Genomic DNA, 25,133 nt, shown 5'->3' on the forward strand with positions numbered 1-25,133 from the left:
AAAAATAGTCATACATTAATAATTTGAGGTCAAGAAAAACAAATGATTTCAGAATGTTTTTACTAGCTCTATTATTTGAGCTATACTACTTGCACTATACTGTATGAACATTAGAAATATAGTCATAGTGAAAAGCTATTTTTAAATAATCTGATATTTGCTTGTACTCCTCTTCTGGGGCATCTCTTGTCACTGCCCAACAGTAGTGATTCACCTACCCTGATATCTTTGGCCCTCATTCAGAGCCGTACGCTCTGAGCAGAGCGCACGCTCTGAATGAGGGCCGTCCTCCATAACTATGGAGCGTCCTCCTGGACGCTCGTATAGCTGTGGGTCACCACCCACAGCCTATACGAGCGTGCAGTTTGATGGCCGCGATGGTCGTGACCATCGAAACTGCGAGCCGGAGCCTGCGGTTGAGGTTTTCAACCGCAAGGCCCGGAGTGATTTTGGCTCTATCAGAGCCAAAATCACTCCCACTGACATCACTAGTGATGTCAGTGGGCCGGCTTCTGACGGGAGGCGTTCCCTTGGGAACGCCCCCGTCAGGGAGGCACGCCCCCGGCACGCCCACCAAAGGGGGTGTGCTGTCAATCAACATCGACAGCACGCCCCCTTTGATCAGACACAACGAACGAAGGAAAGTCCTTCGCTCGTCGCGTCTGGCGCATGCGCACGACGGAGCTCCCTCCATCGTGCGCATGCTCAGTGCAGACCATCGACCCACTTGCGAGCGGACAGCCGCTCGCGAGTGTGTCTGAATCAGGCCCTTTGTTCCATTGCTGAAATGTCTTGGTGGAATCGCTCACTATGCTTGTCACTCAGTGCACCACACTTATCTTGTGTGGGTAATCCCGTGAATCACATATCTTTGAATAGGGGAGGGGACAAATAACTGATTCATTTAATTGGGTCATTAGGCCCCGCCCCCTCTGCGCGGAACGCAGATTGCTGGTAAGATTCTCTCCATTCTGCCCACTTCACTAGGAATACCCCTACATCGTCATAAATGGGCTATATCTCGGAACTAACAGAGTTTTAAATGTCATATTCATTCTTTGCATGCTGAAATCAATTAGAAGTAACTATTTTCACATTGGAAACATTTTCATTGTTGTGCAAGGTAATGTCCATTGTTACACAACTTCAAACATATATTGCATTTACAAATTTACATGTATTTTGTAGACAAGGGCATTGGCTTTAACATACCGTGGAGGAGGTGTGGGCGGAGTTTGTGGATGAGGTCTGTCAAATGAAGGCATGTCATAGGTAGGGGGGGAATAAACTGGAGGAGGTTCCTCATCCGAACTGTCTGGTTCTAGAGTTCTTTCCAAAATCTGGAAATGGAAGGAACAGTTGTATTGCAATAATATTTTACTACAGTATGTAACAACCTGATCCAACACAATGTGCCTGGCGCCATGCTAAATTGGAAGAGTAGTTTTGGGTTTTTTTACAGATATTTTAGGATTTTACATGACATAACTAAATTTTACATTCTAGTTCTAAAACAATACAAAATCTTCAATTACATTTAGTTTTATGATCATAATTGTTGCTGGGCACTTAGGAGGAACAGGTTTAATGTTATATAAGAGTATGGTTCAATATGTAAAGTAACAAGACCTCTCGTGTGTGTACTGTTTTCTATTTCATTCTAATTTCCTGCCAGACCAGAGCAAGTAGACCACTGCTTCCCCTCACGGCCATTAGACGGCGTCTCATGTCAGTCATACAGTTCCAACATCAGTAATAAGATGGTGGGGCTGGCGGAAACATGATAAAACATTGAGGTGCGTAGTGTGATCAGATTTAATAATCTAAAGGGCACATCAGCAGCTGAGATTCATCGACAACCTGACGGGGTGTACTGTACGGTGATAACATCATGTCATGGAAACAGGTTTGGGTTTGGTGCAATGCCTTTAATAATGATAGGACACATGTTCAAGTTGACCAGCGATCCGACCGGCCAAGCACCTCCACCACAGATGACAATTTGTGCCGCATTGAAAGTCTGATCCAGGAGGACAGATGCATTCAAGTTAGTGATATTGCTGACAAACTAAATATCTCAGTGAGTATTGCGCACAACATCGTTCTTGGGCAACTGGGGTACAGGAAAAAATGTTTATGATGGGTAACAAAGCAACTCACAGAAGTTCACAAAACCAATAGGATGGGATTGTCACCCGTGCACTTGATGTGGTATCATGAGGAGGGAGAGCAGTACCCACAGCGTATTGTTATGGGCGATGAAACACTGTTTAGCCACCAGATCAAATACTGACAGCGACAACATCAGTTAAGTACCCTAACCCTCCCCTCTCCCCCCCCCTAGCCCTCCCTTAGGGGTGCCTAACCCTAACCTCCCACCATTAGTGCCTAAATCTAACCCACCCTCCCAACACCCTAAACCTAGCCCTCCCGAGGGGGTGCCTAACCACCCCTAGTGGTACCTAACCCTAACCCCCCCTTTCCCTACACTAACCCTCCCGGGGGTCCCTAACACTACCCCTCCCCCCCCACGCGGCAACACACTAAATCACCCGGCTCACCTTCGTTCGGTAAGCCGGGTGTCGGGATTTAGAGGTGGGGCTAATGATAGGCGTTGGGATTTCGACGCCTATGTTTAGTCCCATGTCGGGATGTGGCTGTCGGGATATTGGCGGAAGGATAGCGCCCGCTGGTATCCTAACTACATCCCGTATTCACATACTGATGTCACAGTAAGCTTAAATTTACTGCAGTCTGCACTTTTTGACCTACATCATATTCCATTAGGACACCACCCTAAAGATATAAAATGGGCTGCAGCTGTCTGTAAAGCATACTTGCCGACAATCTGGCTGCCTCCAGACAGGTCGACAAAGCGGGGAGCGTGACTGTGCGATCGCGTCATTGTGGCCTTGTCCCTGCTACATAATGGCGAAATTACCGTCATTGTGCAGCAGGGGATGAGGCCATGATGACGCGATTCAACTCCCCTAGACTGCCCAGTTGTATTGTATAAGTGTTGCCCGGATTTTCGCAAGCCTCCCATCCGTTCCTGGAGAGTAGGCAAGTATGCTGTAATGCAGTCGGAGAGGTAATATTTTAGAACTACAGTGCAATGACAGGTTAGCCCTGAACAATATATTTAAAATTCGTGGTTCATGTCCTTAGATTCAATTTGGTGTTTAATTGAATTTTTTTTTAATTACCTGATGTACAACATCTATCTTACATCAAGTAATTATTAGAGCCCAAGGAAGGATAATTATGCCCATCCAGACAAATGAGCCCTGATTAAATGGATCATTACTGTTTGACCACTTGAAATTCCCCCCTACTTCTAGTATCTGGCTGGTCACTGCCCTTGTTATCCTATTTTCTTCAGGAGGGCCCCAGATATTTTTTAGTCCTTGGGGCCAATGCAGAACTGAACTGAGTCAGACGTAATAACACATGTATTGTGTGCATAGCGGAAAATGCAAAGTAGTACACAGCAATGCGACCGTACTGCCCCTATTCCATATACTAGGATTTATAGCCATCATTGTACACTTGCACCAGTGCTATCCTTGGAGCATGAGTCTTTCAGATAACAGTCATATCTACGCATATACACGGGAGGCAATCGGGAAGCAGACTGCCTAAATACCGGCAGCCGGCTTCCCGACTGTCTTATCCCGGCAAGGGTGAAATGCCGGGCGTCTAGATGCAGACGCCCGCATTTCCCCGACGCCGGGAGACCGGCATCACGATCGTAGTGATGCCGGGCACCGCGAGCGGAGAGCCGCGGGGGGGGAGGGTTAGGTTTAGGGCTCCTGGGGGGGACTTAGGGTTAGGCTAGGGGAAGGGAGGGTTAGGGTTAGGCACCCCCGGGGGGGACTTAGGGTTATGCACCCCGCCGGGGGACTTAGGTTTAGGCAGCGGGGAAGGGGGGATTAGGGTTAGGCACTTGGGGGGGGGAAGTTAGGGTTAGGCACCCCTAAGGAGGGTTAGGGTTAGGGGGGTTAGGTTAGGTTAGTGGATACTTACCTATCCACGATCGGGATTTCCAGCGCTGTCGGGCTTCCGCTGCATCGCACTCTGCTCCTGTCGGGCTGCCGGTGACGGGAATCGAACCGCCGGCCATGCGGCTGGCGGTATTTCATACCAATTCCATATACACAACTGCTAAACTTTGCCTACATACCAATGCCCCCTTGCCATCTAGTTTCTCCCCTGCTTCCGCAAGTGGTGATGTGACTGAATTGCATACAACTCTGCATGGCGTGTACTCCACTCCAGAGCATGCGCAGTGAGAAAACATGCAAGCTCCATCTACAAAAATGACTTCCAGTCATTTCTGCATCAGCCCTCTTATAACTATAGGATCCAACAGAATATGGAGAAAAGAACAGTTTACTGTGCTGAGAAGTCCACAGGAAGATGCAGAAGGAGGGCTGGGTTGGCACCACCACCAAGCTTTTGCCAACCTGCACAAACACTGACCTACCATGACCATGGGAATACTCACTAGAGATACGCATCTATTAGCACATATTAGGGAGTTATCTCACAATTAATCATACAACAATTTGTTTTTGGTGATGGCGATGAATATATGCTTTGCAAAATCATGGAGATTATCCAATTAAAAATAATCTCTTTCCCATCTAATAAAAATGTTTTAGGTGTTTTGGCAAGATACAGCAATTATTGGGAAAATTAATCATCTCTATGCCATATGTATAATGTGCTCCACCTACTGTATATGTCAATGTATTTTATGTTAAAATATTTAAGATATTGCCAAGGGTAAAGCACCTAAACATGATGGTCGTCTCATACTTTCTTAAAGAAAAAAACTTTAGAATTCCATCTTTCATATCATTCAAATAAAATTTCATATGGAAAAACATATTTTACATTCCTAAAGCTAAATAAAATGAAAAGTAACCTCTGGAGGAATGCTGTCATCTGAGTCTGAGCTGTCATCATAACCACCATCGTCCAGGTTCATCTGTAATAACTGATCAATTGTAGCATCCACTGCTCCATTGTTAGCCCTCAGTACACACTCAATGATGTCATATTCCATGTTTGGAAACATTGTCTTAAAATCCTCCATAGCCTGGTTAAACTCTAGCCGGCGCACAGGACGGCTGTTGTTAAGTTCCTGAGTGGATGAGCTGCCTCTTGCGCTACCATTGCTGTTGCTCCTGCGAAACAGACTTGTCATTTTTGATAATTGTTTTTGAAAAATGTTTATTGTTTAAAGGATGTCAAATAAAGAGAAAATTGAAAGCATGGTTCCCTGTCAAGAGGTTATGTTTGTTGCATCCTTATTGTTAGAAGTACCAAGGAATGGATAAATCCAATTCATGAACACTCTCTTTAGAGTGAAGCCTTCTTGATCTCAGCCACAAGTGATGGTCCGGTTTCTGAGCAGCCAAAAACACAATATCTGTGGACAACAACAAAAATATTTGTAATCAAAATAAAAGTTTGAAATAAACAGCAACATATAAACTTCTTTATAATGCAAAACTTTTAAAAAAGAACTTCATGTAAAATAATTTTATTACTAGGCTCATCCAATCAGCTTCCAGCAGACAAAATGAATGACAGTACATGAAAGTATTCCAGTTCCTACAAAATTATCTCTTACATTTACTAAAGGTGTATTTGGATGAATTAGGGGCCTCGTTTATAGCATACATAGCTACTCTCCTGGAAGGAGTGGGAGACTCCTAATTTTTCAGGTAGTCCCTAGCACCCCTGGAAGAGTGGGTAGATCTTGTGCATCCCGCCAACTTCATAGTGAAGTGGGCAGGATGGGGAGATAGGAGCGCCAATAATGACAGGGGTGCGTAGAGTCATTCTGCTCGCATCCCGGCATTACTATATGCAAGGAAGCGGTAACTGCAGCGCTTAATGTGCTCAGCTCCTGGTCCCCCCGAATAATGACGAGGAAGGGGGGGGGCGGGTATTTCTGACCGGCGCATGCACATTTCAGAAACTGAAAGAGGGAGAGTGCACTTTGGCAACCAGGTAAATACTGTCCCTCTTCAGCAAACCTGATGTTAATACATGCAGGCGATGACTGCACCTGCCTCCCTGTGATAAAAAGGGAAGCAAGTCCAGGAATTTACCGCAAGATAGTTATCCCTTTCATGCATCTCCCCCATAGTTACCAGGAATCAAAGACTCATATGGAGGGTGCAGGGTTAAAATGCTGCAAATCTCCTAAGCTGCATCTCCCCAGCTGCATCTCCACTCCAGGCTTTTCAGGGAAGGAGCACTTCAAAGTCAGCAAGTATGAATTACAGTTAAGAATAAATCTAGCTAAAGGGTGGTGGTACAAACTGTTGGCCAAACTATGTTGTGCTACAGGCTTACCGGGGAGGGGAGGAATGTTCTAGCTCAACTCTAAATTGCAGTGTAAAAATAAAGATGTCCATTATTAGTCTATTGCATGCAAAGGCAGACAGTATTTCCTATATGCAAAACAATATAATCAATATATACAGTCAGGTCCATAAATATTGGGGCATTGACAGAAATTTCATATTTTGGCCTCTATTCATCACCACAATGGCTTTGAAATGAAACCAACAAGATGTGCTTTAACTGCAGACTTTCAGATTTAATTTGAGGCTAATTACATCCAAATCAGGTGAACGGTGTAGGAATTACAACGGTTTCTATATGTGCCTCCCACTTTTTAAGGGGCCAAAAGTAATGGGACAAACTAAACAATCCTAAATCTAACTTTCACTTTTTAATACTTTGTTGCAAATCCTTTGCAGGCAATTACAGTCTGAAGTCTGGAACGCATAGACATCACCAGACGCTGGGTTTCATCCCTGGTGATGCTCTGCCAGGCCTCTACTGCAAATGTCTTCAGTTTCTGCTTGTTCTTGGGGCATTTTCCCTTCAGTTTGGTCTTCATCAAGTGAAATGCATGCTCAATCGGATTCAGGTCAGGGGATTGACTTGGCCATTGCATAACATTCCTCTTTTTAGCCTTAAAAAACTCTTTGGTTGCTTTTGCAGTATGCTTCGGGTCATTGTCCATCTGCACTGTGAAGCGCCGTCCAATGAGTTCTGAAGCATTTGACTGAATATGAGCATATAATATTGCCCGAAACACTTCAGAATTCATTCTGCTGCTTTTGTCAGCAGTCACATCATCAATAAATACAAGGGAACCAGTTCCATTGGCAGCCACACATGCCCACGCCATGACACTACTACCACCATGCTTCACTGATGAGGTGGTATGTTTTGGATCATGAGCAGTTCCTTTCCTTCTCTTCTCTTCCCATCACTCTGGTACAAGTTGATCTTTGTCTCATCTGTCAATAGGATGTTGTTCCAGAACTGTAATGGCTTTCTAGATGTTGTTTGGCAAACTCTAATCTGGTCTTCCTGTTTTTGAGGCTCACCAATGTTTGCATCTTGTGGTGAACCCTCTATGTTCACTCTTGTGAACTCTTCTCTTCATTGTTGACTTTGACACATATACATCGACCTCCTGGAGAGTGTTCTTGATTTGGCCAACTGTTGTGAAGGGGTTTTTCTTCACCAGGGAAATAAATATTTTGTCATCCACCACAGTTGTTTTCCATGGTCTTCCGGGTCTTTTGGTGTTGCTGAGCTCTCCGGTGTGTTCTTTCTTTTTAAGAATGTTCCAAACAGTTGATTTGGCCACACCTAATGTTTTTGCTATTTCTCTGATGGGTTTGTTTTGATTTTTCAGCCTAATGATGGCTTGCTTCACTGATAGTGACAGCTCTTTGGATCTCATATTGAGAGTTGACAGCAACTGATTCCAAATGCAAATGTCATACCTAGAATCAACTCCAGACCTTTTACCTGCTTAATTGATATTGAAATAACGAGGGAATAGCCCATACCTGTCCATGAAATAGCTTTTGAGTTGATAGACCCATTACTTTTGGCCCCTTAAAAAGTAGGAGGCACATATTGAAACTGTTGTAATTCCTACACCGTTCACCCGATTTGGATGTAATTACCCTCAAATTAAATCTGAAAGTCTGCAGTTAAAGCACATCTTGTTTGTTTCATTTCAAAACCATTGTGGTGGTGAATAGAGGCCAAAATCAGAAAATTCTGTCAATGTCCCAATATTTATGGACCTGACATACATATATATATATATATATATATATATATATATATATATATATATACATACACTGTATATACACAGGGGTTAAAGTGGGCCGGAACGGGGCGGAACTGCGTTCCGTCACTTATTTTGGGAGAGGGAACCAGTTCCACCTCCTCCAACCCACCTAACCCCAGCGCCGCAGGGAGGCTGCATTTGCCAGGCGCCCGCTCAGATTTTGTTACCAGCGGGCACCCGGCTGCCTCCCTGCAGCGCCAGCAGCTCACTCATGAGCTCCGGCATCCGGCTCCCTCTGAGTGCAGTGCACCATGGGAGAGACGTCATGACGTCTCTCCCACAGTTCAGACTAGAGGAGCAGCCCGGCGGACTAGGCAACGGCAGTGGACGCAGGAGCGGGACTTAAAATAAGTATTAGGTTTTATTTTTTTGTATCGGCTTCACAATACGGGGCTGGGGGGCATTACTCCGGGGGCACAACTACAGAGGGCTTTTCTCAGGGACAACAACTACAGGGGGCATTATTCAGGGGGTACTACTACTGGGGGCATTACTTAAGGGGCACTACTACTGGGGGCATTAATTAGGGGGCACATTTACAGGGAGCACTACAACTGGGGGCTCTACTACTGGGGGGCACAACTACAAGGGGCATCACTCCTGAGGGCACAGCATAAAGGGCACCACTACTAGGGGCACTACCACTACTGTGGGCTCTGCATAAAGGGCACCACTACTGGAGGCACTGAATAAGGGGCACTGCATAAGAAGCACCACTACTAGGGGCAATGCATAAGGGGCACCACTACTGAGGGCACTTCATAAGGAGCACCACTATTGGGGGCACTGAATAAGGGGCACACTCACTATGGGCACTACCACTACTGGGACCACTGCAAAAGGGGCACTACCACTATTGGGGGCACTGCATAATGGGCACCACTACTGTGGGCACTGCATAATGGGCACCACTACTGAGGACACTGCATCAGGGGCACCACTATTGCATTTGCATAAAGGGCACTACTGCTGTGGGCATTGTATAAGGGGCACTACTAAAGTGGGCATTGTGTATAAGGCGCACAAATGTGGGCATTGTGTAAAAAGGGCACTGCTGTGGTCATACATGAATAAGGGCCACTGCCACCACTATGTGGTGTAATATGAATTGGGTGAATCAAGATTGTGCTACTTAGGGTTGTAATTTGATTTGGGAACACAATTGTGTGACCATGCCCATTTATTTTGAAAGCCACGCCCCTTTTTCACCCTGCGCCTTTCTGTGTGCATTGTAACTTTTTTTTTTAGGAGGAGGGTGAGTTCCCCCTCTTCTCTAGGACCACTTTACGCACTGTATATTACGCACTGTGTATATATATATATATATATTATATATATATATATATATATATATATATATATATATATATATATATACATACACACACACACATACATACACACACACACACATACACACACAACAACAACCAACACAACAACATTCGCAACCCTTGAATTACAAGGCTAGTGCAAAAGCAAATTTGCACCCTGTATCAGTTAGATTTCTCCTTACAGACAAGCCGTGTACATTGATGGACAGGTGCACCTGTTATTAACATAAAGTAAAGGCATTCCTTCTCTGTGCACGTACAGATTTTTTTTTTTCAATTTCATTCCAGTTGGCAAATGGTCTTAGTAAAATAAATTCCTTTATGTCAAAGGATACCCTATGCTATGGTATGCTTGCACAAGGTTACTGTGACATGGGATGCTGTACAGTGGCATTCAGGGCAGAAGCTGTTATTATGATTATGGACATTGTCTTTATTTCAATTGGGGCACTACATTTTAAAGTAATAATGTAGCCTGAGGGGCCAGTTTCATGCCATCTGACATTGGTAGTTTCAGTGGGTATCTGGGCTGTAACTGAATGCACAGGGGTTCTGTCATTCTGTGGACATGTACAGTGCATCCAGAAAGTATTCACAGCGCTTCACTTTTTCCACATTTTGTTGTTATGTTACAGCCCTATTCCAAAATGAAATAAATTCATTTTTATCCTCAAATTTCTACACCCATTACCCCATAATGTCGTGAAAAAAGTTTTTGGGAGATTTTTGCAAATTTAAATAAAATAAAAAAACTAAGAAATGACATGTACATAAGTATTTACAGCCTTTGCCATGAAGCTCAAAACTGACCTCAGGTGCATCCTGTTTCCACTGATTATCCTTGAGATGTTCCTACAACTTAATTGGAGTCTACCTGTGGTCAATTCAGTTGTTTGGACATGATCTTGAAAGGCATGAATTTGTCTATATAAGGTCCCATACTTGACAGTGCACGTCAGAGCACAAACCAAGCATGAAGTCCAAGGAATTGTCTGTAGACCCCCGAGACAGGATTGTCTCGAGGCACAAATCTGGGGAAGGGTACAGAAAAATATCTGCTGCTTTGAAGGTACCAATGAGCACTGTGGCCTCCATCATCCATAAATGGAAGTAGTTCAGAACCACCAGGACTCTTCCTAGAGTTGTCCTGCCGCCTAAACTGAGCGATCGTGGGAGAAGAGCCCGAGTCAAGGGGGTGACCAAGAACCCGATGGTCACTCTGTCAGAGCTACAGCATTCCTCTGTGGAGAGAGGAGAACCTTCCAGAAGGACAACCATCTATGCACCAATCCACCAATCAGGCCTGTATGGTAGAGTGGCCAGACGGAAGCCACTCCTTAGTAAAAAGCACATGGCAGCCTGCCTGGAGTTTGCCAAAATGCACCTGAAGGACTCTCAAATCATGAGAAACAAAATTCTCTGGTCTGATGAGTCAAAGATTGATCTCTTTGGCGTCAATGCCAGGTGTTATGTTTGGAGGAAACCAGGCACCACTCATCACCAGGCCAATACAATCCCTACAGTGAAGCATGGTGGTGGCAGCATCATGCTGTGGGGATGTTTTTCAGCGGCAGGAACTGGAGACTAGTCAGGATAGATGGAAAGATGAATGCAGCATCCTGGATGAAAACCTGCTCCAGAGCGCTCTTGACCTCAGACTGGGGCAATGGTTCATCTTTCAGCAGGACAACGACCCTAAGCACATAGCCAAGGTATCAAAGGAGTGGCTTCAGGACAACTCTGTGAATGTCCTTGAGTGGCCCAGCCAGAACCCAGACTTGAATCCGATTAAAGATCTCTGGAGAGATGTGAAAATGGCTGTGCACCGACGTTTCCCATCCAACCTGATGGAGCTTGAGAGGTGCTGCAAAGAGGAATGGGCGAAACTGCCCAAAGATAGGTGTGCCAAGCTTGTGGCATCATATTCAAAAAGACTTGAGGCTGTAAAATCTGCCAAAGGTGCATAAACAAAGTATTGAGCAAAGGCTGTGAATACTTATGTACATGTGATTTCTTAGTTGTTGTTTTTTTTTTAATTAAATTTGCAAAAATCTCAAAAAAACTTTTTACATGTTGTCATTATGGGGTATTGTGTGTAGAATTTTGAGGATAAAAATGAATTTATTCCATTTTGGAATAAGGCTGTAACATCACAAAATGTGGAAAAAGTGAAGCGCTGTGAACACTTTCCGGATGCACTGTATTCTATTCTGTTATGCACCTAGCATACAGTGCTACCATTTATAGGTTTAAAGCAAATAACATTATGTATTTGATTTGCTTAGTTACTTCTTATTTTTAAATCAAAATTATTATTTCATGGCTTGAAATAAAACCATGCTTATATTCCAGTACAAGTTTATTACATACTCAGTGGTGCGGTTTCAGGTAACAGGCTTCAAAAAAAGGTTTCAGTGATAAGTATTTTCTTTTGCTCTGTAAAAATCAGCCTGGTTTAATCATTCCTTCATATACAGATAAGCTGGGTGCACACTAGGTCGACGTGTCAGCCGTTCGGCCAACCCGCCGACATATCTGATGATTGATAATGCTGGGCATACACTCTACAATTATCTGTCAGATATCTGTCCAATCTGGCTGGTTGGAATGAAAATCTGGTAATGTATGGGAGCAAATGACAATCATCCATATGGTCTTAAACACTGGAAAATATGCAAAAATTATTGGTCTAATTGGTTAAATTCATTTGATTTAACCAATTTGTCTGGATGACAATTTTTGTCTGTTTTCCAGTGTTTGTGAGCAAATGGTCGATTGTCATTTGCTCCCATACATTACCAGATTTTCATTCCAACCAGCCAGATTGGACAGATATCTGACAGATAACTGTATAGTGTATGCCCAGCATAAGTGTGTATATGCTTACCAATAGTCCCGATGTGCCGGGCTTGACAGCTCCAACTGAGCGGGGATTTATGTTGAGCTGTCAGTCAGCTCTGGGTCCCTGCAGAATGTGTACAGGCGATTGGCAGGTCGCCCGTACACACCAGCAGATGACAGATATATTGTCCATCTGCTGTGCTGCAGGGACGATCCTATATGTCTGTGAGTGACATCGTTCATAGACACATCTGCTGTACACACCCGGCGGTGCACTATAGATATATTGCCCGTTCAGTGGAGCAGCCAATAGAGTTATGGTGCATACACAGTCAGATTTAAAGGACGATTTAAATGATACCGATATCGTTTAAATAGTCCTTTTTTTGCCCCCTCAAACGACCCAACGATGCGCGGGCATGGATGGTCGATATCGATCTTCGCCCGTGCATGCAGGCCAACCTGATTGATATAATTGATCAAGGGTTATTGTAGTAGTTGGGGGAATGGTGCATGTGCTGGATGTTCAATAACGATCATCCAGCACATGTAGGACGATCAGACAATATCTGATCGTTGTCTGATCTGACCATGTGTACGGTCCATTAGACAATGGACAGAGTAGACAGAGTTAGGCAATGATATGTCAAAAATGATTTAAGATGCATATTGTCATTTATTAAAAATTGAGAATTTAATGTAATGACCATAATTCCAATTAGAGTCTGTCTGAGTGTCCTCATACCTCCCAACATTTGCTGGGAGGGAGTCAGGAGGCCCACGTGCCCGAAAAGGGGGAGTGGCCTTATAGTAAAGGGGGCGTGGTCTGATGACACCCCCCCCCCCCTGTTTACATCACTAATGGGGCGTGCCCAGCATCTCCGAGATGCTGGGTAGCCCCCGGGCTTCCCCCCCGTACTCTGAATAGATGCTGTGAACATGCGCACAGCGTATATTCTAGCTCTGCATATACGCTGCTCTGCATAGCAGAGCAGCATGTATGCTTCCCCCAACTTCCCCCCCACCGCGGGACAATGCGGCCCGAGGGCGGGACAGCCCCAGAAAAACGGGACTGTCCCGTTAAATGCGGGACAGTTGGGAGGTATCTGTTCTGGCACTAACCTTGCTTTCTGCATTTCTGAATTTTGATTCTGTTTTATCTATGTGGTTGCACAGGTTTGTTACTCTAAATCCTTTGCCAATAAACACCTCTGACTGGTGCTTAAGTCCTGGGACCAACTGAATCCTAGTAATCACACATTGCAACAAGGGAAAGGGGACTGCTGTTAGTGAAAAGCACCCAAGCCTGACCTCTGGTGTTTATCAACAGGGAGTGGACTTAAAAAAAAACGTAGGCATCCTTCTTAGTGAAGATGAAATCCTAATAGAATTAGAAGCGGACGTTAACACCTGTCACGTACAAAGCACAAAAAAAAAAAGAATGCTTAGATATCAGTATACATACATACATACATACATACATACATGTGAATGTCCAGGTGGGAGGTGCAAGTGTTGTAGCGCTAGCAATCCCATCATTGTGCAGGGGAAGGGGGGGTGGCAAGGCCATGATTCACAGCGAGTCAAGTCATTGAACCTCCTGACAGGTGTACTCTCTCTGGAAAGTAGTAGCCAGGTATTATATATCAGTCATTGGCATTTCCCTTTACAATTTTGTATGCATATAAAAGAGGATTTCAAAGGAGCAGAAAACCAAATGGAATGAGTCTTAGGGGTAAATTTACTATAGTGAGAGTTTTTAGAAGTGAGTTTTAGAAGAGATATTGCCCATAGCAACCAATCAGATTTTAGCTATTTTCTTCTAGATTGTGCTAGTTAAATGTTAAGCAGAATCTGATTGGTTGCTATGGGCAACATCTCTTCTAAAACTAACTTTTAAAAACTCTCACTTTAGTAAATGTATCCCTTGGCCTCACTGCTGGACTCTGTGGCTGACGAGTCCATAGAGAGCCATACAGAAGTGCGGTCCTCCAATCTTAATCAAAACATTCATAAAAGTCAATCTGTGGTGTGGCGCACTGCAACAAGTCAAAGGAAGGAGAAGGAAGGAAAGTATAGGGAATTGGGAAAAACAAAGAGGTGCCGAGGCAAGTTAGAAGACTGTATATATCCAACGGAGTGGGTATGATTTACAGCCGGATCCATGCCCGGCGGTTGAAATCTCGACAGCGGCAGCCCAACAAGGATGAAAATCCTGATTGTCTCCAGGTAAGTATTCACTAACCTATTCTACACCCTAACCCCATACTTGCCTACCCTCCTGATTTGGTCGCGAGCCTCTCAAAAATCGGGTGCCGCTCACGACCTCCCGGGAAGGCAGGCAATTCTCTGGCTGACGCCCACCCTCCTATCCCCCCCCCCGCAATAACCCATGCAACCCCCGCAGCGATTCGTGTCATTTTGGTCCCGCCCCCTGCTTCACAATGCCTATTTTATCGGCATTGTGTAGCGGGGGCGAGGCCAAACTGACACAATCATGTGACCCCACCCCCGCCAAAAAGTGTTGTCACTGCCCTGCCACTCCCCCTTGTCCAAGCCACGCCCCCCCGTCCTGCCAATCCGGCTGCTCCCTCCCGGAAGGAGCAGCCAGAAAGTCATCAGGTATGCCTAACCCTAAGCCTCCCTTAGGGGTGCCTAACCCTAACCTTCCCCCCAGTGCCTAACGCTAAGCCCCCCTCTAAGTGCCTAAACCTAACCCCCCCCTTCCCCACCGCCTACACCTAAGTCCCCCGGGGGGGTGCCTAACCCTAATTCCCCCCTGGGGGTGCCTAGCCCTCCCTACCCCTAGCCCTAAACCTACCCCCCCCCCCTGCGCTCGGCATCCCTTCGATCGGGATGCCGGGCGCTGGTCTCCCAGTGTCGGCAAAATACAGGGGTCTATGTTTAGACGCCTGTCATTTAGCCCTCGTCGGGATTAAGCAGTCTGGAAGCCGGCTGTCGGGATTAGGTCCACCAGCTTCCCGACTGCATAGCTATTCAACAATCAAGTAGAACTTGAGATAAATTAAATCAATTTATATCTATCTAAGGGGTCTATTTAATAATCAGTGTTAGGAGACAGAGTGAAAAGTGATACAGTGCCAGCCAATCAGCTCCCAACTGCCATCTCACAGGCTGTGCTTGAAAAATGACAGTTGGGAGCTGATTGGCTGGCACCTTATCACTTTTTACTCTGTCTCCTAACACTGCTTAGTAAATAGACCCCTAAGTCTTAAAGACCAAAGCTTTATATTAGGGAGAAGACTTATGGTGGGTACAAACTATGCAGATATAACTGCTGATTGTGTGATCTGCAGATGAAGGTCGTTCATACACACTGAACGGCCATCATCTGTGTCTGGCCGCGGGTCCCGCCCCCCTCCCTGCGGCTACCGTTGTGTGTGTATACACATTTGCTGATGGACAGATATATCTGCAGACATTTCTGTCCATCGGCTGTGCAACACAGTCAATGCGATATATCTGTGAATGACGACATTCACAGACATATTTCAGCTACACACTGGCCGACGGGCAGCAGATATATTGGCCAACCAATTGATCGGCCAATATATCTATCAGTGTGTACCCAGCTTTAAACTCCATCCAATTGACCCAGGTTGTGACAAAATCTGAATGTTTCTCTAGGGCTGTGTGAAAAATATCCTCCATATTCATATAAAGTCCAATAGTTTGCACCAATCCCATACCGAAGGAGCCACCACGGAGCGCCAGCGTACTGGAATAACCGCTCTAGCAGCACTACTTATATGCTTAAGGTTTTGCTTATATGCTTAAGATTTCTTATACCTGGAAATAGGTTAGTCTGTATATGAAAGTAACCAGAAATCTGGTATCGTCGGAACCTGGTAACCCAGAATTTCGGATGCTAGTGTTAGAATTTTGGACCAAAAGGGGAATATTAGGGGGCAGTCCCACCATATGTGCATCAGAGTACCTCTATCTTTGCCACATCTCCAACATAGGGCTCGAGTCAATTGAACGCAAATTAAATAGTGCCGGTAATGAGCTCACGGAGCTATTCAATTCTCGCACACCTCCAGGAAACACCATTGCGCCGGGCAGTTTAGTCGGAGAATGTCCATTCTCGTGACTAAACACATTTTTAAGGCGTTCGAGGCGGGAGAACGGGCATTCTCTGACCTAAAAGCGTGCTGAATTGAATAGCTCCGGGAGCTCCCTCCCGGCGCTATTTAATTTGCGTTCAAATCAAATAGAGCCCATAGAAACAGAAGGGAAAATGTTAAGTAATATTACTGGACATCTATACCATCTTGTCAAAAGCTTATATTGAGTCTCCAGGACTTCTAAGCTGGGATAGCGTGCAGAGGTGATCTGAAAGGCCTTCTCCCAATTTATGTGTATCCCACGGCTTATAAGGCCCCTGTCCCAAGATTTACAGAATGATGGGTTATCAGGAAAGTAGCCATATGGAAGGATTTTATAGATACAGTACCTGCGATAACATGGGTGGGATCTGAAGAGTGAGAACACATCATTTCAAATGCTGTAAGATCTCTGCCAAATTTAGCAATCCCTCCCTGAGAAGAGGCAAATGGCGCACCTGGAGATAAAACAATTGATCCCGTTCAGGAATGCCAGTAGTACATAAGTCCAAGAAGGACTTAAATACCCCATCACTAACTAAATGTTTCAGCCTAGTAAAAAACCTGCCTCTCTCCACAAAGACGCTGTCCGACCTGAAGTCCCAGGAGGAAAAAGAGAATTATCTAAAATAGGAGTCAAAGGAGATATTATTGAAGAAATTCCCGGCCTAAGCAGCAGTTTTTCCATAATAATAAAGTGGAGCCGACAGTGGGGTGATACGAAGTTATAATTTCTATTAGCATTTTTTACATTTAAAAATATGTTATCTCTATTTCTACGAAGTCCATAGGGTTCCACAGGATACCTTGGGGTATAGGCGATGGCGGAGACATCGGTCACCACAGAGTTAAAGTTTTTAGCCTCCCAGGATACACTGGGGTCCCCCTCCTATACCCCGCCCCCGAGCCAAGGCAAACCAGTTACGCAACAAGCCATAGGCTGGAGGAGGATAAGAAAGAGAGAAGAAAGATCTGGAACACACAAGAATCACATTCTCACCAGAAGGAGACGGAAAAACCGGTGACCAGAGCAAAGCCCATCTGCAGTACAGGTGCAACAGGGCAGAAGTCCTGTGGAACCCTATGGACTTCGTAGAAATAGAGATAACAAGGGTAAGTTCTTCTACTTCAGGGTCCATAGGGTATCCACAGGATACCTTGGGGATGTCCCAAAGCAGTACCCTTTAAGGGTGGGGATGCTCCTGTGCTGAAAGGAGAATCTGCCACATGAAGGAAGCATCCTGAGGGGCGAAGGTGTCAAATGCATAATACCCCACAAAAGTATGGACAGAAGACCATGTAGCAGCCTTGCACAGCTGAACAGCAGAGGCACCATGTCGAGCTGCCCACGAAGGACCCACAGACCTAGTGGAATGAGCCCTAATAGAGGATGGAACAGGAAGGCCTTCATGAATATAAGCCTCAGAAATTGCCATGCGAATCCATCCTGCCAAAGTTTGCCTAGTGGCAGGCCAACCCTTCTTTCAGAAGCCATAGAGGACAAACAAGGAGTCCGACTTCCTAAAAGAATTGGTACGGTCAACATAAATCCTTAGAGCCCGTACCACATCCAAGGTGGCCTCACCAACCGAAAGTTCTAGTGAATTAAAGGCTGACATTATGATTTCCTCGTTAATGGGGAAACAAAAAACCACCTTCGGGAGGAAACTAGGGCGAGTGCGAAGCCCTGACCCTATGAAAAATGAGAAAGGGAGGCCAACATGAGAGAGCACCAAATTCGGAAACCCTTCTGGCCGAAGCAATGGCCAGAAGAAATAGTGTCTTAGTTGTAAGCCATTTAAAATCCACTCAGCCCAGCGGTTCAAATGGCGGTCCTTGGAGAGCCCTCAGGACCACAGCCAGATCCCAAGGAGCCACTGGTGGAACAAAGGGAGGCTGAATACGCAGTACACCTTGCAGAAAGATGCGGACATCAGGAAGAGTAGCAATCCTACGCTGAAACCACACTTACAGGGCAGATACCCACACCTTCAGAGAAGCAAGGCAAAGACCGTGATCTAAGCCTGCCTGTAGGAAAGCCAACACCCTGCATATCCGAAACACTTGAGGATCATAGCCTCTAGGGCGACACCACTCAAAGAAAGTATGCCATACTCGATGGTAAATTCTTGCAGACGCAGGCTTCCAAGCTCTGAGCATGGTGCTAACCACAGAGCTGGAAAAACCCCTGGACATTAAGAGGGCTGTCTCAACAGCCACGCCGTCAAAGACAGATGACTCATGTCCGGGTAATGGCAAGGACCCTGTGACAACAGGCCCAGACGTAGATGCAACAGCATTGGAGTGTCTTCGGAGAGACTCCGAAGATCTGAGTACCACCGACGTCTGTGCCACGTCGGAACTATCAACAGGAGTGTGCCACCTTCTTGTTTGAATTTTTGAACCACTTGAGGAAGAAGGGAGAACGGAGGGAAGAGGTACACAAACTGGAAGGTCCACCGGACCAACAGAGCCTCTACCAGAAGAGCATCCGTGTCTCTTGTTCTTGACCTGTACACAGGCAGCTTGTTGTTGTGTCGGGAGGCCATGAGGTCTATCTCTGGAAGGCCCCACTTGTCCACCAGGAGTTGAAACACCTCCTGGTGAAGTGACCATTCTCCCGGATACACGTCCTGATGGCTGAGAAAGTCTGCTTCCTAGTTGAGGACTCCTGGGATGAATACCGCCAAGATGTCAGGGAGATTGTCCTCCGCCCAAGTCAGGATGTGGGACACCTCTGTCAGCGCTGCCCGGCTTCAGGTTCTACCTTGGCGGTTTATATAAGCCACCGTGGTGGCATTGTCCGATTGTACCTGCATGGGTTTTCCGTGGAGAACATGTTTTGCTTGCTGGAGAGCATTGAATACTGCGCGAAGTTCCAAGATGTTTATTGGAAGTGCAGATTCTGCTGGGGTCCACCTGCCCTGGAACAAGTGTGGACCCGTCACTGCTCCCCAGTCTCGAAGACTGGCATCCGTCATCAGAAGGACCCAGTTTGCCACCCAAAAAGGACGTCCCCTGTTCAAGTGAGTCGTCCACAACCACCAGGCAAGAGACAGATGTACCTCAGGAGAAAGCACCATGGTCTGTTTCTTTATCCGATGGTGCAATCCATTCCACCTGGAGAGGATCAACTGCTGTAGAGGTCTGGAGTGAAACTGGGCATATTCCACCTTGTCGAACAGTGACACCATGGAGCCCAGTAACCTCATCGCTGAGTGAATAGACACTCGGCGGCTCTGAAGGCAACTGCGTACTCTTGCCTGTAATGCAGAGATCTTTTCCTCCATCACAAAGATCCTCTGCTGTTGAGAGTCCAACAGGGCCCCAAGATGGAGCATCCTCTGTGAGGGAACCAGGTTGGATTTCTTCCAGTTTATTAACCAGCCGTGACTCTGCAACACAGATAATGTCAGTTGCAGATGGAGAGGGAGGACCTCTGGAGACCCTGCTAACAGAAGGTCGTCCAGATAAGGCAACAAGTGGACCCCCTGCATCCGCAGATTGGCTGCCATTACCGCCATGACTTTGGTAAAGACTCGAGGCGCTGTTGCGCCAAAGGGCAGTGCCTGGAACTGAAAATGTTGGTCAAGCACTGCAAACCTGAGGTATTGCTGGTGTGTTAAGATAATAGGGAGATACAGGTAGGGGTCCTGTATGTCCAACGACACCATGAAATCCCCAGGCTCCATCGCCAGTATAGTGGAATGCACGATCTCTATCCTGAACCGAGGAACCCTCAAGGACTTTTGGGGGATTTGAGGTTGAGGATGGGTCGGTAAGACCCATTGGGTTTCTGCACCAGAAAAATATTGGAATAGAAACCCATGCCCCTTTGGGAGAATGGAACATGCACTATAACTCCAGCCTGGAGCATGGAGTGCAACACTTTCTGTAGTTCCAGGGCTTTGTTCTGATCTGACGGAAGGCCTGTGGTGAAAAACCTGCTGGGGGGCCTATGCCGGAAGGAGAGGGCCTTCCCCCGAGACACCACCTCGTGTACCCAAGTGTCCTTGGTAGTCAGGTACCAGCACTGGGCAAACCGAAGCAGGCAGTCTCCCACTGTGGGATCCCCCAAAGGGAGGCCCGTCCCGTCAGGCAGAAGGCTTATCCTCTGACTTGGGAGTGGGGCGTCCTGTACTCCAAGCCTGTTTCTTTGGCTTGGCAGACTTCTTGGCCCCGTACTGTCTCGGAAAGGACTGCACATTGGACTTAACCTGGGCCCTATAGGGCCGAAAGGACAAAGTACCAGACCCTGATGGGACTGTAGCCGGTGGCAGACACGCAGACATAGCTGCTGCCACAGTGGCCACAAGTTTGTCCAGATCAGGGCCAAACAGGACCTGTCCATTAAAGGGTAAGCATTCCAATCCCTTTATGAAATATGCGTCCGCTTTCCAAGAGCGCAACCACAGGGTGCGTCGAACGGCCACTGCTGCCGAGGAGATTCTAGAAGTAAGGAGACCTATAGCCAAGGCTGCCTCATTAATGTATGTGGCTGAGTCTCTGAGATTGCCCACTAACTCCGCCTGCTCAGCAGAAGAGTCAGTGTCCAGAGACACCTCCAAGCTATCAGCCGAGCGCTCCATGGCTTTGGCCACCCAACACACGGCCATAGGCGGTCTGGCCCCTCCAGCAAGGGAAAAAATGGATTTCAAGCATATTTCCACCTTGCGATCCATAGCATCCTTTCAGGAGGACATGGAGGGCATGGGCAATGTAGCACTCCTCACTAGGCGTGTGACATGAGAATCCTCTTGAGGAGGGGTTTCCCACTTAGAAAAGTAATTATCAGCTAAAGGGTATGCAAAGGCCAAGCGTTTTTGAGGCTGGAACCGCTTACCCGGATTTTTCCATGCTTCCTCTAAATAACTGACCAGTTAGAGGAAATACAGTGGCATCACCTTTAATATCCTTAAAGAAGGTGTATTTGGATTTAGCCATGGGGGGATCGTCATCCTCAATAACCAAGGCCGCACGGACTACCCGTAATAGGCCAGGTATATAGACTTTAGACTTAGACTCCGTCTCCTTAGTACGGAGGGGCTCCTGGTCTGAAAGGTCAAAAATCTCACAGTCATCAGACAACAAATCTTCCTCATCATACAGAGTCGTCTGAGACACTAAAGGCCGCAATGATGACTCCCCCTGTAAAACGTCAGACAGGTGTTGCACCGTATTGGACAATGAACTCACCCACGCACGCTCCTGCGAGACCTGGAGGGGCGAAAGCGGCAGACACTGGGGTACCACCAACTGCCTGGGGAACCGCTGCTTGGGTGATGACACTACCGACTGCTGGGAGCCCCCTGTCTGGGGACTTAGGACTGTTATCGGCGGGTAACCTCCACGGGACCCCACCGCTTACCTGCCCCCTTGAATCCAGACACAGTCCGGGTAATCCGGAGTCACCGCTAGCTTTGACCCCAGACACCCACCAGCATCCCCGGATCAGTACCGGCGTTGTCGTCAGGCGGAGTGGAGGAGTGACAGCATAGACGTCAGTAATGACTGTCTATGCTGTGCAGCTCATCTTGTGCAGCCACAGCTGCCTTGAAAAACTTCAGGGACCAGTACAGCCCCCTCTGTAAATGGTGATCTGACTCCGAGCCGGGCACCTACGAAACTGGTTTGCCTTGGCTCAGGGGCGGGGTATAGGAGGGGGACCCCGATGCATCCTGGGAGGCTGAAAACTTTAACTCTGTGGTGCCTGATGTCTCCACCATCGCCTATGCCCCAAGGTATCCTGTGGATACCCTATGCACCCTGAAGTAGAAAGGCAATTTTAAGGAACTGGGCTCTGCAAATTTGTAACAGCGGAAGATAACATTCCAGGAAAACACATATCTACAACAAACCTACATTTACTTATACTTAATACATCTTAAAACCACTTACAGTAACAGAAATAAGAAAGAAATTCTCTCTAAATCTCTAAAATTTACTATAAATAAAAGTAAATATATTTGGTAAGAAATTTTAAAACCTAAACAAAAACAGAACTGTGCAAATGGCAGCCGCAATGAAATGCTGCCTGTTACTAATGCCATCCAGTGCTGGCATGATACGCTTCTCCCACATGTTCTCTGTAACTCAGACAACAGATGGGATTAGTTAAACATAAATAAATGCCTGTCTGCTTCCAACAGTCTATTCTACATGGCCATGCTGTGTCTGATCAGCTATCTGTGCCAGAGCTGGCAATGGCTGCTGACAAACAAAGCACTGACTTTCTGTTATGGACATGATAATAGCTGTGTAATATAACGAGAACAGAAGTCATAATTAGAGATTATTAATGTAACTAAAATAAACTATTGCCAATAAGAATAGAAAACACTGCTTTATGCCTAAAGGGATGTAGTGAATTTACCGACGGTCAGGATGCCGGCCGTCGGAGTCCCGTCGTCAAAAGCTCGATTTAGGATTAAAGATAGGTGTCGAAATACTGACGCCTACCTTTAGCCCGACGCTGAAATCCCGACAGCTGGCATCCCAAACAAAGGTAAGCGGGGACAGGTTAGCGGTAGCAGCGTGGGAAGGGGGTGGGGTGTTAGGCTAAGGCAGCCCCCAGGAGGGTCAGGGTTAGGCTCCGGGAAGGGGCGGTTAGGCACCACCTAGCGGGTGTTATCCAAATATGCCTACCAGTGCGGGATGCCGCCAATGATTTGTTCTATACTGCAGACAGCTAGACATAACATTGAGTCTAACAGACCACAGGTCCAACAATGAACATGTGCTGGTCAAGAACCGCACGGTAAAGTTGCTGAAAACCAAAACGAAAGTGAGGGAACATAATCATCTATATCATGATGTGAGCTTTTAAAAATATTTCTTTATTTGTTCAGTAGACATTTTTTTATGACAATGCATATAGTCAGGATAAATTGTGAACTTTAAATGTGATTTAAATGCCCAAACATGACCAAATTATATGTGCAGACTGTATTTTGTCTTCACAACAATATAATTTCCTTATTATGGAGTTTATGTGAAAGGGTGTAGTGTGGGTTGATTGCGCACGCGAGATCCCCGCGAATGCTTTACTTTTTTTTTTTTTTTAAATATAGCACCCTTATGAATATATAGAACACAATTTTATAACCAAGATGATCCTAAGAGTTTATTGATCCCTTTTGTCACCATATAAAAAATACTGTATTTCTTCCATATATGCAGAACAATGATGAAACAAGCCCTAAAATATATAAAATAAGAAAACTTATGGTAAAACTGAACTACATAAAAAAAATAAAAAATTCAACAGAAAATAAGCTAATAATAATAATAATAAATAATAATTAGTACCCCTTCTCAGATACACAAAAAATGCTAAATAAATTAAGCATTTTACTCATAAATAATGAGTAAAATATTTAAAAATAAAAAATACAGATATGTTTTCAAGCGATATCCGCTTTAATATAATCAACAGTTGCTTCATCTGGAGATAGAAGTCTAAGGCCAGTATCCAATTAGCAGTGAAAAAAACAAAAAAAACAGGGCAACGGGGAGGGGGGGGAATGGGGGTGGGGGGTGTTGCAGATTTTCGCACCTTTTTCGACTAATTTTGTTTTCCGTGGTATCCAATTAAATCCCGTTTTTTACATCTGAAAATTTACTGTTTTCCTCATGAAAAACACATAGGATCCACGAAAAGTCGCTGACCTATGCATTTTCACTTCCATATTCGGGAGAAAAATGGCATCTTATCGCGGATTTGGTTTTGTCTGTCTGAGGGCAGGCAAAGCAAAATCCCAGACAAGTGTCGGCATCGGGGATAATTGGATAGCCCGGGCGAGGTAATTTACTGTGGCTAATTGGATACCGGCCTAAGGGGTTGATGTATCAAGTGTAAAAAGTGAAGAAGTGGACCAATGGAGAAGTTGTCCAAAGACAACCAATCAGCATCTATAATTTTATTGAATGTACTTGATAAATGCTTCTTCTAAGCTGATTGGTTACTATAGGCAAACTTTTCCACTACTCCACTCTTTTTACTGTTTGTTACATCAACTCCTAAGGCTTGTACCCGTTTGCTAGACAAGAATGGAAAATATTACAATAGGGGTATGCCCAAATGTGGAAAAACAATACACTCCCTTTTACTAATTATTCTTATAATACTTTGTTGATATAGCGTCAATACATTAAGCAGTATTTTACAGAATGCTTAATCATTAACATCAGTCCCTGGCTCAACAGCTCTTAAGGTCTAAATTCTCTACCACATTAACAGGAGTTAATTTCTATAGAAGCCAAACAACGTACTGTACCCAGTATGTTTTTAGACTGTAGGAGAAAACCTGTGTACCAGTGCTCAATTGATTGGCCAATATATCTGTCAGTATCTACCCAGCATAAAGGCGGGTATCCACTACCCGACAGTGAAAAGATTGAATGATACCGATATCGTTATCGTTCAATCGCTCATTTTAATCGTCTAGTGGATAGGCACTTTGAGAATTAAATAGGATTAGGACTATAACTAAAACAAGTATATAAATAAAACTCAAATACCCTTATCTCCACTTAAAATGCAAACAAGTGGCTGTTTTTTGAGCGGGAAATCCAACTTTTCTCTCTCTACAAAAAAAAAGTAACAAGCATATTTGTGATAGCAAAAACTAAAAAAGTCATTCTGTA

At 45.4% G+C, this 25,133-nt stretch overlaps 1 protein-coding gene across 4 annotated transcripts in view; it reads right to left on the minus strand.

Moving 5' to 3' along the window:
* CUEDC1 (CUE domain containing 1) overlaps nt 1–25,133 on the minus strand; it is a 165,613-nt gene that overhangs the window by 76,219 nt on the left and 64,261 nt on the right. For all 4 annotated transcript variants that reach the window (XM_088442106.1, XM_088442107.1, XM_088442108.1 and 1 more), the window contains 2 exons: nt 4,931–5,437; nt 1,213–1,340 (listed from right to left, as the gene is read on the minus strand). In XM_088442106.1, coding sequence (XP_088298232.1) covers nt 1,213–1,340; nt 4,931–5,212 — 410 coding nt within the window. In that variant the 5' untranslated portion in view covers nt 5,213–5,437. The remainder of the gene's footprint in view (nt 1–1,212; nt 1,341–4,930; nt 5,438–25,133) is intronic.

Source organism: Taudactylus pleione, unplaced genomic scaffold (assembly GCF_031769625.1).
Source record: "Taudactylus pleione unplaced genomic scaffold, aTauple2 ptg000305l, whole genome shotgun sequence".
Lineage (NCBI taxonomy): Eukaryota > Metazoa > Chordata > Amphibia > Anura > Myobatrachidae > Taudactylus > Taudactylus pleione.